Source organism: Pleurodeles waltl, chromosome 9, assembly GCF_031143425.1.
Source record: "Pleurodeles waltl isolate 20211129_DDA chromosome 9, aPleWal1.hap1.20221129, whole genome shotgun sequence".
In the NCBI taxonomy this organism is placed as follows: Eukaryota; Metazoa; Chordata; class Amphibia; order Caudata; family Salamandridae; genus Pleurodeles; species Pleurodeles waltl.
The window spans coordinates 1098194058-1098211607 of NC_090448.1; the positions used below are offsets into that span (position 1 = coordinate 1098194058).

General features: G+C 44.7%; 1 protein-coding gene across 1 annotated transcript in view; it reads left to right on the top strand.

Moving 5' to 3' along the window:
• OIP5 (Opa interacting protein 5) overlaps window positions 1-17550 on the top strand; it is a 52859-nt gene that overhangs the window by 13763 nt on the left and 21546 nt on the right. The window contains exons 4-5 of the mRNA XM_069208797.1: window positions 5096-5177; window positions 15085-15193. Coding sequence (XP_069064898.1) covers window positions 5096-5177; window positions 15085-15193 — 191 coding nt within the window. The remainder of the gene's footprint in view (window positions 1-5095; window positions 5178-15084; window positions 15194-17550) is intronic.

A 17550-nucleotide genomic window follows, 5' to 3' on the forward strand; every position in this document is an offset into this window, starting at 1 on the left:
TGTGAGATGTATTTTAATGGAGGAAAAAGCTAGCTTTGATTTTTGTAAGTAGCTTACAATGTTTTTTGCGGACGCATGTAGTGGTTGAATTTGATTATTATGGCAGTAATAAACAAATCTTTTCCATTTATTTGCGTAACAATGTCTTGTAGTAGTTTTCCTAGCTTGTTTAATGACCTCCATACATTCTTGTGTAAGGTCTAAATGTCCAAATTCTAAGACTTCAGGAGCCAGATTGCTAGATTGAGCAATGCTGGATTCGGGTGTCTGATCTGTTGTTTGTGTTGAGTTAACAGATCTGGTCTGTTTGGTAATTTGATATGAGGTACTACTGACAGATCCAGTAGTGTTGTGTACCATGGTTGGCGAGCCCAAGTTGGTGCGAATAGTATTAGTTTGAGTTTGTTTTGACTCAATTTGTTTACTAGATACGGAAGGAGTGGGAGAGGGGGAAAAGCGTAAGCAAATATCCCTGACCAACTCATCCATAACGCATTGCCCTTGGAGTGAGGGTGTGGATACCTGGACGCAAAGTTTTGGCATTTTGCGTTTTCTTTTGTTGCAAATAGGTCTATTTTTGGTGTTCCCCAGCTTCGAAAGTAAGTTTGTAGTATCTGGGGATGAATTTCCCATTCGTGGGTTTGTTGATGATCTCGACTGAGATTGTCGGCTAATTGGTTTTGAATTCCTGGGATGTACTGTGCTATTAGGCGAATGTGATTGTGAATCGCCCAATGCCAAATCTTCTGTGCTAAGAGACACAGCTGTGATGAGTGTGTCCCTCCCTGTTTGTTTAGGTAATACATTGTCGTCATGTTGTCTGTTTTGACAAGAATGTGTTTGTGGGCTATTAACGGTTGAAATGCTTTCAATGCTAGAAACACTGCTAGCAGTTCTAGATGATTTATATGAAGTTGGCTTTGTTGAGCGTCCCATTGTCCCTGTATGCTGTGCTGGTTGAGGTGTGCTCCCCACCCTACCATCGAAGCATCTGTTGTAATCACGGATTGAGGCACAGGGTCTTGGAATGGCCGCCCTTGGTTTAAATTTATAGGATTCCACCATTGAAGCGAGGAGTGTGTTTGGTGGTCTATCAACACTAGATCTTGAAGTTGACCCTGTGCTTGTGTCCATTGTTTTGCTAGGCACTGTTGTAAGGGCCGCATGTGTAGTCTTGTGTTTGGGACAATGGCAATGCATGAAGACATCATGCCTAGAAGTTTCATCACAAACCTCACTTGATAGTGTTGGTTTGGGTGCATGTTTTGTATTACATTTTGAAATGCTTGTACCCTTTGTGGACTTGGAGTGGCAATCCCTTTCTGTGTGTTGATTGTTGCTCCTAAGTATTGTTGTATTTGACACGGTTGTAGATGTGATTTTTGGTAATTTATAGAGAACCCTAGCTTGTGAAGGGTTTCTATGACGTATTTTGTGTGTAGAAGACACTGTTGTTGAGTGATGGTTTTTATTAGCCAATCGTCTAAGTAAGGCAATACGTGCATGTTCTGCCTCCTGATATGAGCAGCTACTACCGCAAGGCATTTTGTGAATACTCTTGGTGCTGTTGTTAACCCGAACGGTAACACTTTGAATTGGTAATGCACGCCTTGGATTACAAACCTTAAGTATTTCCTGTGGGAAGGATGTATGGGTATATGGAAGTAAGCATCCTTGAGATCTAATGTTGACATGTAGTCCTGTTTGAGCAAGGGAATCCCGTCTTGAAGTGTCACCATGTGAAAGTGATCTGATGTAAAGATTTAGTGTTCTGAGGTCTAATATGGGTCTCAGTGTTTTGTCCTTTTTTGGAATTAGGAAATACAGGGAGTAAACACCTGTTCCTTTTTGATGGTTGGGTACTAGTTCTATTGCTTCTTTTTGTAACAATGCTTGGACTTCTATTTGTAACAGATCCAAGTGTTGTTTGGACATGTTCTGTGCTCTTGGAGGCACATTTGGTGGTAATTGTCGTAATTCTATGCAATAACCATGTTGGATAATGGCTAGGACCCACGAGTCCGTAGTTATGTCTTGCCAATTTTGGTAATAATCTGTGAGTCTCCCCCTACAGGTGTTGTGTGTTGGGGGTTTGTGATGTTGGAGTCACTGTTTAGTTTGTGGGGTTTTTGAGCTTTGGAATTTCCCTCTTGGTTTAGGGAACTGTCCACCCCTATATTGTCCCCGAAAACCTTCTCTTTGGTATTGGCTCTGGTATGTGGGTCTGGCCTGTGAGGTGGAAGGTTCTTGGCTTGGGCCCGAACCCCCCCCCCCCTCTAAAGTGTGGCGTCCTAAAAGTGCCTCTGCTCTGTGGAGAGTAGAACGTGCCCATGGCTTTGGCCGTGTCAGTGTCTTTCTTTAGTTTGTCTATAGCTGTATCCACCTCCGGCCCAAACAATTGTTGTCCGTTAAAAGGCATATTCAGCACAGCCTGCTGGATCTCTGGCTTAAATCCAGAGGTGCGTAGCCATGCGTGTCTCTGAATGGTGACCGCTGTGTTTACTGTTCTGGCGGCTGAGTCCATAGCCAATCTTATTTGGTTGTTGGAGATACTTTGGCCCTCCTCTACAACCTGTTGGGCACGCTTCTGAAACTCTTTGGGAAGGTGTTCAATGAAATGTTGCATTTCGTCCCAATGTGCCCTGTCGTATCTTGCCAGTAGAGCTTGCGAATTGGCAATTCACCATTGATTGGCTGCCTGTACTGCCACCCTTTTGCCTGCTGCATCGAATTTCTGACTTTCTTTGTCGGGTGGTGGTGCGTCCCCAGAAGCTTGTGAGTTTGCCCTTTTTCGGGCTGCTCCTACTTCTACTGAATCAGGAGTTAATTGTTGCGTAATGTAAACACGGTCCGTAGGGGGAGGTTTATATGTCTTCTCCACCCTAGGTGTGATGGCTCTGCTCTTCACCGGGTCTTGAAACACCTGTTAGGCGTGTTTTAACATGCCTGGTAACATTGGCAAGCTTTGGTATTGGCTATGTGTTGATGACAGGGTATTGAATAAAAAATCATCTTCTATAGGTTCCGAATGTAATGCTACGTTATGGAAAGTAGCTGCCCTGGAAACCACCTGCATATAAGCAGTACTGTCCTCTGGTGGTGATGGCCTTGCTGGGTAACAGTCTGGACTATTATCAGAGACTCGTGCATCGTACAGATCCCATGCATCTGGGTCATCTTGGCTCATCCCTGTGTGCGTTGGTGACTGCATCATTGGGGGTGTTGCTATTGGGGACAGATGTGGTGAGGGCGGTGGCCATGGTTGTGGAGAAAAATGTGGTGTTTTTTCTTTAGCCACCTTTTGCTTTTGGCTGCATTTCCATTTCATGGAATGCGAGCTTCCGCTTCATTTTAATTGGGGGAAGAGTTCTTATTTTCCCCGTGTCTTTTTGTATATGGAGCCCCCTCTGTGTATGGTCTGGCTCTCCCATCTCCAGTTCTTGTCCAAACTTGTGGCCTTGTAGTTGTGAGGAAAGGCCCTGATCGTCCGTGTAGGAGCTTTGTTTCGGCACCGAAACCTTCTCAGCAGTCTTGTTAGGCTCCGAAGAAACCTTTTTTGATTTCGGGGTGCCGATCTCTCGGTGCTGAGTTTGGTCGGAGCTGGTATCTCAGTGCCGAGTATATTCTGAGCCGGTATCTCGACCGGAGTCGGATGTCTTCGGCTGCTGTGTGCCCTTTTTCGGTGCCAATGCTTGGTCACAGTGCTTTCGGGTAAAGCCATGGCCTGCCGGCGGTGGCGTCCCCTGGGCCTTCATGGTTTTCGAGTGAGTTTTGGCTGGGGCTGGTTTACTCACGGTTTCTTGCCTCGTCGGCTGCTCACTCTCGGGCTCGTCCGAATCTGGGATGGAGAATGTCTCCTCCTCTTCGACGTCTGGGTGTCTGGCCGGTGTCGATGCCATTTGAAGCCTTCGAGCTCTCTGGTCGCGCAGCGTCTTCTTGGACCGAAATGCCCGACAGGCCTCGCACGTATCCTCTTTGTGTTCGGGGGACAAACACAAATTACAGACCAAATGCTGGTCTGTATAAGGATACTTAGCGTGGCATTCGGGGCAGAAGCGGAATGGGGTCCGTTCCATGAGCCTTGAAGACGCACGCGGTCGGGCCGACCAGGCCCCGCCGGGGAATGGAAGCCCCGAAGGGCTACCGGAGGTCTTCTTTTCTTCAGTGTCGCTGTGCTATTACTAACCCGATACCGATCGCAAACAATACCGTCAAATTTTCTGTTTGTTAACTAAGTTTTCCGAACCGAAATACGGAGCGAAGAGGAACACGTCCGAACCCGATGGAGGAAAAAAAACAATCTAAGATGGAGTCGACGCCCATGCACAATGGTGCCGAAAGGGGAGGTGTCCCTCGGTCTCGTGACTCGAAAAGACGTCTTTGAAGAAAAACAACTTGTAACACTCCGAGCCCAACACTAGATGGCAGGATAATGCACAGCATGTGTATCTGCAGCTGCACAGCATGTGTATCTGCAGCTGCACAGCATGTGTATCTGCAGCTACACATGCCATCGAACATATATATATAATTTTTTTTTTTTTTTGGCTTGGTATTTCTGTGAAGTTATAAGTGATGGGAAAGTTTGCATTCTACCAGAAACCAGCCCATGGAATATGTTGCTGTTTCCTTGTAGCACTGATGTTTTAAAAAGGTAATAATAAATCTGGAAAATGAGTACAAGTCTACCAAATAAGTGTGCCATAGCCTCAGCCACATTGCCCCTCCTAGATCCCTAAAAACAAATCTGGGCTCTGCAAAGTGTAGAATACTGCATACCATTTCTTTTCACACTAGCTACCAGTACTAATCTGAACATGTAACAGGGACAGCATAAAGTGTTAGAGTTCCATCAGTGTTGATATTTGACTTAGGCCAGTGGAAAAGACCCATGTTTCTGACCTCTCCTTTCTGAAATGTTTGCACCCTTGGACTCCTGAATCTGAGCTTCTTCCTGTTATGTTTTTTACTTATGCTACCTCTTATAATGTATTGGAACTTTCACATGTTGGTTTGATCTTGATGATTTAGCAATAAACTACAATTTCTTTGAAGTGTTCTAGTTCTGAATAATACTGTTTCTCTTTTCTTTAAGTTACCTTTTGGAATCCAAAAAAACTGTACCAGCCTCTGACCTAGACTTCAGTCTTTCGAGTCTGAAGGGGAAAGTTGCAGAAGTAAGGTTATTTATATCTTTCTTTTTATATTGGAAAAGAGTCGCTCTTTGTGATGTCTTAAAGTATGCTTCCTTCACTCTTCTCTCTTTTCTTCTCTTAATCAGCCCTGTGCCTGTTTAGCAGTTGCCTGTGAATTTAATTGTCTTTTTCGTCTTTGTTTTTAACTTACCGTTACTCTGCACAAAGTTGCTGATTTCTCCTCAGGCACCAACAACTTGGTTTGCAAAATTGTATCCGCAGTCTGCAACCCCTACAGAAAATTCTTCTAGCCTGCCTAATGTGCTTGAAAGTTGACATCTTTGTTAGTAAAGTCTGCCCTCAATCTTTGGAACCCTTTCTTTAGCCCTCAGGTCTTTTAAATGTCCACTTGCTCCCATAAAGATGTCTGCTCAGTGCTATTTACTCTGTTTGCACTCTGGATATCTCACCTGACTTGAGTTTTTTTTGCTTTTGGCTCTTAAGGACCAGGTGACTCCCTCTGTCTTAGTTGCTGTCAGGCTCAGTTCTAATATGAGTGTTGTACCCCCTTCTGTGTTCCTACATTTGACACCTACACAAGCCATTTTTCAAGTCCTCTCATTGAAACAATTATATTCCATCCTCTTCCACTGCCAACATGTGGAAATTTGAGCTCTAACTTGCAAACTTGTAAGCTGTGCTGCAGACGGTGTGCCGTGTTAATTGGGGAGACAGGATGATGGGGGGGGGTCAAAGGGATGAAGAAAGACTTGAAGGTGGATTGGATAGATAAGAGATGGGCAGGAATGGTGTTGGGGGTATATAGGAAGATTGACTGAGCAATGCACAGAGCAGGGATTTGGTGTTAGTGTAGTGGGGAGTGTAGAGGTTAGAATGATTATGGGAGTGAAAGGATGAGGCCAAATGGTAGAGAAGGCGTTTGATGATGTGTGGGGTGGTTTGTTGCTTGGGGTGGGGGAAATCTTGTGCCCGCCAGGTAAACATATTAGAAGTAGTACCTCTAACCTCCTCTCTCCAACCACCCCAATACACTTTCTCCTTCCCATAACCCTGATTGGGTAATATGTGACACACTCCCCTCCGTGTCTCTGCTCATGATGCAGTGTTTCTGCATCCAACAACTCTTCTTTACCATTGATATTACTGGCAAAGAGTCCAAAACTAAGTGGAAATGACATTTCCAGGTCACCTCAAGCTCTGACACCCTGCTAGGGCGCAAACATGCCATGGAAAAAACTCTACAAATTGCTGTATGAACAGGTTTCTGGATTCCCTAGCCCGGAAACCACTCCTTGATAAACTGCTGAAGATCATTCCACCTGTCCTGCTCTGTCTATCTCTTGCAGTGCTTTGGAGTACAGGATTGGATTGCAGTAGGTTGTCCATGTTTCCCTCTCTTTCAAGGAAATGAAGCGTGGGAGGGAATTTTTTGTTTTCTTCACATTGGGCCCAAAGTAGGGTTCAGTTAGTCTTGGTTTGTAACCATGCTCATCGCTCTAGATTGTGTGCTAAGCACCAAACATCTTTATAGAAATAATGAAGCAATTATGGAGTAGAGTTTAATACAAATCTGGTTTCCTCCAGTATGTTTTAATTGCTTACTACATAAGGAGGGCATATGCCTCTTGACTGTGCAGGAAATGTCAGCATGTTCTTGCTATTACACAAGGTTATCCATTTTCAGTACGACCTGAAAAAACGATTCCATTCTTCAACAAAATGTATCCTTGCTATGTGTATGGGGCCGAGAAGATTTCCATTTCCGTCCTTTATCTACCTGAACACCCCAATAAAGTGTGTGTGTGTGTGTGTGTGTGTGTGTGTGTGTGTGTGTGTGTGTGTGTATATATATATATATATATATATATATATATATATATATATATATATGTAGGCTTTTGTTACGTACCTGTTTTTAATAGACCTATTATGCATCACATCCATGGCAATCATGTTTCTGTGGCATGGTTGTTTAGACAGCTTTCCCACTTTGGGATTTCCGTATACAGTTAGTTTTATTATGAAGCGCTGACCGAAGAGCTCAATAAGAAGGAGACTTTCGAGGAGTCTAGAGTGTCATTGCAGTTGTGATAGCACTTCCCATTCAAACAATTCATATACTTTCCTTGGAATTTTTATTTTGGGTTACCATAATGTTTGGCTAATGGGGTTATGTACCATTAAAACAAACTCTTGAATCCTAACCCTGCATCCTAAAACACTATGTAAATATAAATATATAATAAATACATATTAATTACCAGGTGGCAGGCGCCACAAGGTAGTTATAGGTACAACCATGTTTCCATAAAAAAAGCAGTTGTTTGATTTGCCTATATCTTTCCCCAAAAAGTGTTGCAGTCACTCTTGTTGCGCACTGAAAGTTTCGGGATGATACGTCAGGAAAAAGGGGGGTGGGTGAAAAAAGTGTGTTTCCCATGTTAATTCCCATAGGTGCTTTAGACACGTCTACAGCCTGAACCGCTGGACGGAATTACACTAAATTTGGCAGAAAGCTAGCTTTCGGTCTGCAGATCTCACTTTCGCTTATCTAGTGAAAATAAGTTCAGTAGTTTTGAGATATAAAAGAGAAAATACATTTGTATATCTCTGGCCGCAATGACTTCGCAAATATTTCACGAATGATGTGCAAAATTTGTGAATTTTTCACAAATACGCATGCGAAAAGAAACGTTGAAATTGGCTGACCGCAACCTGACTAGACATTGGCAGCCCCCATTTTATTTCACGGGACACTGTCTCGGAGGGTGAAAATACAAATTCGAAGTGGCACAAGTGGTCATTGTGAAGGTACCCTGACACCAGGTGTGTGATATAGGTGCGTTGTAGGGGACAATTATGGGTTTAAAATAATCATGAATTATTCGCGAATATGGAAAAATTTGAACGAAAAACCAGACTCATTCATTTACTCATACGTCCACTCCCTCATGCACCTACTTTCAGACCCACTCAGACTCACTCACTCACTGATCCACTGACCGAGTGGCCCGTTGGCCAGCCTGCGTGGGCCATGGCCAAAAGATGTGCATGGCGCAGGGTTTGTTGGTTACAAGGGCCTTGCAACCAACCTCTGCTGCACATGGCCAAAGGCAGAGCGTGACAGGGGTTGGAGTAACGTATAGTAATTAAAATTTCTTTACGTTAAAAAACCTTAGAAATACACAGAAAAAAACAAAGATTACAGGGACGTTGTAGTTAGGTTCTGAATTTGCTCGTACAAAACCATAGAAATTCAGCAGTTATAGATGGTTAAGGCAACTATAACATGTACCTCGCTAATTACTCCACATATTATATCATTGATGAGATCTTGTATGGCGTCTTTGATATTATCACTGCAACATTTGCAATACAATTATTGATAAGAAAACTGTGCATGGCAAGGGCGCAAGTTATTGTTACCTTAAGGCGAGTTATAGTTACTTAAAAGAACTATAACTGCAACATTTCTATTTTTTTCTATAAAATTTTGTGTGGTATGTTTTATATACATATCGTTTGATTGTTACTATCTTTTGCGTGGTGTACCCACAGAGGTTTGCCTTGAATGTTTTTGCTGGCTGTAGAACTCTGTACACTTTACCTCCTGCTAACCAGTGGTAAAGTACCTGTGCTCTTCTTTTCAACTAGATGCAACTAGCATACCCTCATTGGCATATTTTAACTTACCTATAAGTCTCTAATACATTGTTAAAAAAGTCTACCCAGAGCCGGTACGTTAAACGTCACAAATGTACTGCAACATCTATTGTGCCATCCACCACAGTGACTGTGTAAACATGACTTCAGGCCTACAATTTGTAGCCTGGCAGTACTGCGTTAAACTGTAAAGTTGACCTGTCAAAGTAACTCATTTGACAGACCTAAACCTTCCTTTTAAGTAATAAGTCACCCCTTAGTAGGACGTACCTCCCGTAAGACAGTATGTATGCTATATAAAAGTAGGACAAGTAAAAGTTTAATGTTAAACATGTCCTTTCAGTGAGAAAGCCTCAAATACTACCTTCTATGTAGCAAGCTCAGTTCAACCGGAAAGCATTGCAATGCGGTATTAAATTTGATAATATTATCCCCTTATAGGAAACAGTTAAAAATGTAAATCTTTAACTTGTTGAGATCTCCCTTACAAACCCAATTCACTGGTGGAGCTGGATTTGTAGTTAATATGTTGAAAAAGGTGCTTTTAGAAAATTACCTTTCCCCTGCCTAAAGCCACTGGAGGCCTTGCATGAGCTCCAGCTGTCACTTGGTCCATTAATGGCTCCCTTTATAAGGCGTGAAAACTGCTCCCAGAACAGGACAAAGATTTGGGTGTAGGGAGGAATTTCTGTTCCTTGGGTAGGATGGCTGTCGGGGCAGTGGCCAGGAACTTGATAAACTTCAAAGAGGCCTCCTTGTCACAGGCAAATGTTAGCTTATATCCGGGCAGGTTCCCCCACCCATAAGTAAAGGAGGCACCGATTGTAAAGAAATGGCTCCCTGTTGCAGTTACCCCCCCACTTTTTGCCTGATACTGATGCTGACTTGACTGAGAAGTGTGCTGGGACCCTGCTAACCAGGCCCCAGCACCAGTGTTCTTTCACCTAAAATGTACCATTGTTTCCACAATTGGCACACCCTGGCATCCAGATAAGTCCCTTGTAACTGGTACCTCTGGTACCAAGGGCCCTGATGCCAGAGAAGGTCTCTAAGGGCTGCAGCATGTATTATGCCACCCTAGAGACCCCTCACTCAGCACAGACACACTGCTTACAAGCCTGTGTGTGCTAGTGAGAACAAAATGAGTAAGTCGACATGGCACTCCCCTCAGGGTGCCATGCCAGCCTCTCACTGCCTATGCAGTATAGGTAAGACACCCCTCTAGCAGGCCTTACAGCCCTAAGGCAGGGTGCACTATACCATAGGTGAGGGTACCAGTGCATGAGCACTGTGCCCCTACAGTGTCTAAGCAAAACCTTAGACATTGTAAGTGCAGGGTAGCCATAAGAGTATATGGTCTGGGAGTCTGTCTTACACGAACTCCACAGCACCATAATGGCTACACTGAAAACTGGGAAGTTTGGTATCAAACTTCTCAGCACAATAAATGCACACTGATGCCAGTGTACATTTTATTGTAAAATACACCACAGAGGGCACCTTAGAGGTGCCCCCTGAAACTTAACCAACTATCTGTGTAGGCTGACTGGTTCCAGCAGCCTGCCACACTAGAGACATGTTGCTGGCCCCATGGGGAGAGTGCCTTTGTCACTCTGAGGCCAGTAACAAAGCCTGCACTGGGTGGAGATGCTAACACCTCCCCCAGGCAGGAGCTGTAACACCTGGCGGTGAGCCTCAAAGGCTCACCCCTTTGTCACAGCCCAGCAGGGCACTCCAGCTTAGTGGAGTTGCCCGCCCCCTCCGGCCACGGCCCCCACTTTTGGCGGCAAGGCTGGAGGGAACAAAGAAAGCAACAAGGAGGAGTCACTGGCCAGTCAGGACAGCCCCTAAGGTGTCCTGAGCTGAGGTGACTCTAACTTTTAGAAATCCTCCATCTTGCAGATGGAGGATTCCCCCAATAGGGTTAGGATTGTGACCCCCTCCCCTTGGGAGGAGGCACAAAGAGGGTGTACCCACCCTCAGGGCTAGTAGCCATTGGCTACTAACCCCCCAGACCTAAACACGCCCTTAAATTTAGTATTTAAGGGCTACCCTGAACCTTAGAAAATTAGATTCCTGCAACAACAACAAGAAGGACTGCCTAGCTGAAAACCCCTGCAGAGGAAGACCAGAAGACAACAACTGCCTTGGCTCCAGAAACTCACCGGCCTGTCTCCTGCCTTCCAAAGAACTCTGCTCCAGCGACGCCTTCCAAAGGGACCAGCGACCTCTGAATCCTCTGAGGACTGCCCTGCTTCGACGACGACAAGAAACTCCCGAGGACAGCGGACCTGCTCCAAAAAGACTGCAACTTTGTTTCAAGAAGCAGCTTTAAAGAACCCTGCAACTCCCCGCAAGAAGCGTGAGACTTGCAACACTGCACCCGGCGACCCCGACTCGGCTGGTGGAGAACCAACACCTCAGGGAGGACCCCCGGACTACTCTACGACTGTGAGTACCAAAACCTGTCCCCCCTGAGCCCCCACAGCGCCGCCTGCAGAGGGAATCCCGAGGCTTCCCCTGACCGCGACTCTCTGAAACCTAAGTCCCGACGCCTGGAAAAGACCCTGCACCCGCAGCCCCCAGGACCTGAAGGACCGGACTTTCACTGCAGAAGTGACCCCCAGGAGTCCCCCTCCCTTGCCCAAGTGGAGGTTTCCCCGAGGAAGCCCCCCCCTTGCCTGCCTGCAGCGCTGAAGAGATCCCTTGATCTCTCATTGACTTCCATTGCGAACCCGACGCTTGTTCTAACACTGCACCCGGCCGCCCCCGCGCCGCTGAGGGTGAAATTTCTGTGTGGGCTTGTGTCTCCCCCGGTGCCCTACAAAACCCCCCTGGTCTGCCCTCCGAAGACGCGGGTACTTACCTGCAAGCAGACCGGAACCGGGGCACCCCCTTCTCTCCATTATAGCCTATGCGTTTTGGGCACCACTTTGAACTCTGCACCTGACCGGCCCTGAGCTGCTGGTGTGGTAACTTTGGGGTTGCTCTGAACCCCCAACGGTGGGCTACCTTGGACCAAGAACTGAACCCTGTAAGTGTCTTACTTACCTGGTAAAACTAACAAAAACTTACCTCCCCCAGGAACTGTGAAAATTGCACTAAGTGTCCACTTTTGAAATAGCTATTTGTGAATAACTTAAAAAGTATACATGCAATTGAAATGATTCAAAGTTCCTAATGTACTTACCTGCAATACCTTTCAAACAAGATATTACATGTTGAATTTGAACCTGTAGTTCTTAAAATAAATTAAGAAAATATATTTTTCTATAACAAAACCTATTGGCTGGATTTGTCTCTGAGTGTGTGTACCTCATTTATTGTCTGTGTATGTACAACAAATGCTTAACACTACTCCTTGGATAAGCCTACTGCTCGACCCCACTACCACAAAATAGAGCATTAGTATTATCTATTTTTACCACTATTTTACCTCTAAGGGGAACCCTTGGACTCTGTGCATGCTATTCCTTACTTTGAAATAGCACATACAGAGCCAACTTCCTACACCGATCGCATAGTGAAGGCAGCTGCCTACAGAAATGATATAGAGTGAACACAAAAGAGGGGTTGCTCATTTCCTGCCCACACCGAGGTGGGCACATAGACTTTGCACAAAGGGTGAAAGGGTTTCACCATCTTGGATTTAGGCAGAGGGGAACTATGGGATTGTGTGCAGAAGGGCACACAGGAAGTGCAGGAAGATATTGTTGACCCCTGGAAACGTAAACCCTTGGTTAGAGAGAGGCCAGGAGTCCCCTCCATCCACAGGTGGGTGCCAAACATAAATGTGGTACCCATAGAAGAGGACTGTACCTGCTGTTTGTGATGTGAGAAGATCCTAGAAGACTGGACCTTCTCTTCCATTTGTACCTCAGTATGAGTCTTGAGGGTCATACTGCTGACCTTCTATTCAAGCTAAAGGGACTCAACAATCTACAATAAGCCTTTTCTGCGGTTGCAGTAGCCCCCATTAATAAAAAACACATTTTATATATATCCATCCTAGTGGCCGTTGCCACTTTATATTTAGGCCCTAGTCTCCATCGATACAGGTTTTTTTTGTTATCCCAATAACTTTGGTGCCTCTTGATGAATCTTCCTGAAATTTTCAAAACGTATACTTTGGTCACTTCAGCTGCTGTCTTGAAAGTTTCGGGGTTATCCGTCAAGCGGGCCAAGAAAAAGGGAAGGGGGGGGGCAAAATGCATTTTCTCCATTAGTTTTTCCATAGGTTCTTTAGACACGCCTACAGCCTAAACTGCTGAACGGAATTACACCAGATTTGGCTGGATGCTAACTCCTGTTCAACAGAACGCTTTTTGTGGTTTGGTATAAGTCTGTTCAATAGTTTTAGAAATATTAAAGGCTAAAAAATATAGGTATCTACAGACTTGGATTCTCTGCGGATCCAACTGTCCCCGTGTTGATATTGGATTGGCTGCGAACACTACAGAAGTGTTGGCAGCCATCTTGGGTCTTGGCTAGCCCCAGAAAAAAGAAGAAAAGGGGCCAGGTTAGAGTCACCCTGACCCCTTAGCTCCCCCAGGGCTAAAAAGCATTAAAAAAAATAATATATATATATATATATATATCTATCAAGATAAAGGGAGCAATGAAGTTTGTGTTGTGGTTTGATCATTGGGTGTAATCTAATCCTAATAGAATCAGCAGTTAAATTACATCCTACATTGCTAGCATGCTGAGATCATATACTAAGCTATCAGGCATAATACACTGAGGTATGTATACAGTGATATAGGCTGGGAGGTGGGGCTTTGAAATGGAAGCTTCTACTGTGGTTACTTTCGTATCTGTTTCTCTTGACTGTATAGAATACACCTCATTTGCCTGCTCCTTAGGCTTCCTCATGCCAGGTCATGAAAGCCAACCACTGCTCTGATGGGCTTTTGTTTTTGGTATCTTTTAGCTTTAATTTAAGATTTTTTAGATGTTTAAAATCAAAGGAAGGGATTGACAGCTTTCCTGCCATCTCACCTCACAAAGTTGGGTAACTGAAATTGAATCCATGCTTACGAATGGCTCCCTTGCAATCAGAGCACCTCTGATTACAGCCCATTAATGCTTGAGGAATTTCTTAGGCGGCTGAATTGGTGTACTTCATCCAATAGTGTTTAAACTGGGGGCCACAGCAAACACAATAGAGTCCTATCTGAGACTCTGGCTTTTTTCTATGAATTATAGCTCAGTCCTTTATCTCCTAGTTCCCTCAATTCCTCCTACCCTACCATTTCTACATAGTCTCCTACCCATGGCAGTTTATTTTATTTATATATATTTTTCAAACCAGAGCTTTGAAAGCAACTAGTGTGTATTCCATAAGTACAAACCAGTCTCACAATTAAAAATATGTAATACTAACCTAATTGGCGGTCAAGAACGTGGACGTTCTCGCCCACCACAGTCTGGTCAGGCTCAAGTCACTGCTCCTAAGTCAGGTCGTTTCAATTCTCAGCCAGTGCATAAAGATTAAAAAAAAAAAAAAAAAAAACAGTTTCACATTTGGATTAAGTCTATAAAGTGTTTATTGCAAAAATGAGTTGTCTTTGAGGCACTGAGTGCACTGACAAAAGGATCCCTGGGACCCGGCAAATGGAGACAAGCTCCTCCGGCAAAGGAACGATGCACATTTATAGTGTAGATAGGCGTTTTCTAGTATTAATCACATGACTAAGTTCTCACCAAGAATAAAGGATAGCTAGTAGAGGACCTTTACAAATAATGTTTTAACCATGTTTCGCTATGTCAGCTGGTTTACTTATTGCGTGCTGAGGATCTTGCAGAGTTAGCACGAGTAGAAAAACATGGCAAATAGGAATACTATAGTCATAAATTAGACTTTAAATTTTTCATCTCCTAGTTCAACATCCACACAGAACAGATATTAAGCCTTAAACTTCAGCTCCCATCCTTTTGCCATCTTTACTGGAGTTTGCTGGTACTCTGATCTTTAGGACTGAGTACCTTACCTCTGCAAAGAGTTTTATTTATCCTAGGGGGTCATGGGTGTACTTGCTAATTTTTCTGCAACTTGAAATCCAGGAAAAAAAATATATATATATATATATATATAATTTTTTTTATTTATTTTTTTCTTTTTTTTAATACATTGTCTTTTTATTAAGAGAACAGTATATTGTTAGTAATTAATATGGCTGCTTGGATTTATTAATGTTCTACGTTTCTGGAGATAACAGCATAGCAAGATGTTGAAAATAGTATTCTTGCTTTTCTTTTTCAGTTGAAAAGCTCCCTTGTTGAAGCCTTTTGCAACACACAGTTTCTAACATCACGGATGAAAGAATTGGATGTTGATAATATGCAGTGTGAACTGAGCACTCAGGAGATGGGTTAGTATCTTTACCGTTGACCATTAAGCCTCTATGTAAATTTAAAGGCCTTTACTTTTGTGTTCTGGGGGCGTTTGTTGCTTGTAATTATAGGAAGTTGGCTCTCTATATGGTGCACTAAAAAGAGGTACACCATGCAGAGTCGAGCAGGTCCCCAGTTGGTTTGCAGAGGCAAAATTAGACAGAACTAATGTTCTATTGTGTGGTAGTGTGGGTGAGCAGTCAGGCGTATCAAGAGGGTAGTGCTAGGCTTTTGTTGTACTCAGAGGCCATAAATGAGGCACACACTCAAAGAATAAATCCAAGACCAATTTAGAAAGAGTACTTTTCTTTATATATACTTTAAACCCAAGAATTTTGTTTCGAGGTAAGTATGTTTTCAAGCATAAATAGAGTTAAGGTAACCACACCAAAGCGACACTGTGGGCTGCTCTGGGGCAGCCGGATGCAGCGAGGCATTGAATGCCCAATGGTTTTCAATGGGAATTGGTCCTTGTGAAAAAAAGGCAGCAGGCCCTGGTCAGGAAGCCAGTCGGGGACAACAAACAGGTAGGCGGTAGACGTGGGGTGCTCAGGGATGTAGCTACACCTTTGGTCCTTTTCTCCAGGGCCCAGGGGTGATGGATGCAGGGGTGTCCTTGGGTGTCTGGATTCTATGTCTGGGAACACTGTGTGTTGAGGGTGCAGGCGTTGGCAGGAAGTCCAGCAGGGGAGGACCCAGGGTGGACTTGAGGTCAGGGGAGCCGGGGGACATCGTTGGCATCGGTGACTCACCTCAGATTGAATTTGGAACGACAGCTGCAGTGGTTTCTGGAAGTGTCAGGTTTTTCCTCTTACCACAAGGCTGCAGGAGAGGGGGTATGCGTGCATAGGCTGCAGGCAACTTGGGGGAGACCAAAAGAGGTGAAATCATGGTGGACATCGGTCTCTAGACAGTTGGGGAACCTGGCTGGCACCATTGATTGGCTTCACCTTGGGTTGTTGATGTCAGGTGCGGTAGTCACTTCGAGTGTTGGGTCTTTGCTGTTATGGAGGCTGCAGAGTCCTTCCTTGAGATTTTGTTGTAGAGCAGATCCGTGCTCCAGGGAGTCTGCGTCTTTGTGGAAGGCATGCAGTCCTCCTGGGCTTCTTGGAGGCTCTGCTACAGGACTAGTAGTCTTTTTGGGCGTCGTTGGTCGAGGTCAGCAGGCAGTCCGGTGAGGCTGTTACAGAGTTGGCTGCTTCTTCTTCTCCTCTTATGCAGGTGCAACTCCTCCGTCCTTTTCTTCGTAGGTTGTCAGGATCTGGGTTCTAGGGTTCAGGGGTGCTACCTAATTAGTTACAGGGAGCGCCAGGTGGTATCCATTGGGCTGACAACCTTTAGGGTGACCATACCCTTTCTATGACCACTTTCTTTGGGAAGTGGGCATAACCCTAATCCTAGTCGCCTAATTCCTTCCAAACTAACATGGATGAATTTAAAAAGTGGTGTCCACTTCAGCTCGTCCACCTTAGGGGTAGGACTGGCATGAGGTGGGCACACCTCCTAATCTGCCTAATTTTCCTGCCTGTGCTGTCACCAAAAGTGGAGTCAGGACAGAGGGGTCGGTCATCTCTGCCATCAGGAGAGACCTGGGTTGCAATACAACGGCGGCTAGGCCTTTGAAGCTTTCCGCCATGGAATGTCCATTCTGCCTGGAAGGGGTGCTAACACCCCTGCCCAGTGCAGGCTTTTGTCTCTGGCCCTCAAAAGCACTGGCTCTCATCTTGGGGGAAGAGAAATGTGTCTAAGATGGCTGAACTGGTCAGACTGAGTCACTGAACACAGTAGTAGCTGGTAGGTTTTCAGGGGGTGCCTCTAAGGTCTCCTATGGATGCAGCTATTAATAAATCCCTCAATGGAATCGGTGAGAGTTTATTAATCGGAGATATTTGATAACGAACATCCCTATACTCCGAGGAGCCATCATGTAGCTTGGAAACTTGCAGTGACCAGTGTCCTGCACATGCATTTACAATGACTTCCCTGGTCACTTAATATGTCTGAGAATCGACAAAGACCTAGCAAGGGCATATCTGCTCGTGCAGATATGCCCCATATGTAATATAATGCACCCTGCCTTAGGGCTGTAAGTCCTGCTAGAGGGGTGACTTACATATATTGCATGCAGTGTTAGGGGCACACAGCCTGTCTGCACCAAGACATGCAGCCTGCAATGGCACCCTGTCATGTGGTTGGTGAGGGGACCTACAGAGGTTAAGTGGGGGATAGGTGACCATATCAAAAGAGGCACTTTCCTGCAGTTATGCAAGAGTTGTAATTTTTCAAAATTCCCTTTTTATGTACGTTTACTGATTAGTACTCCTTTTATCAACTT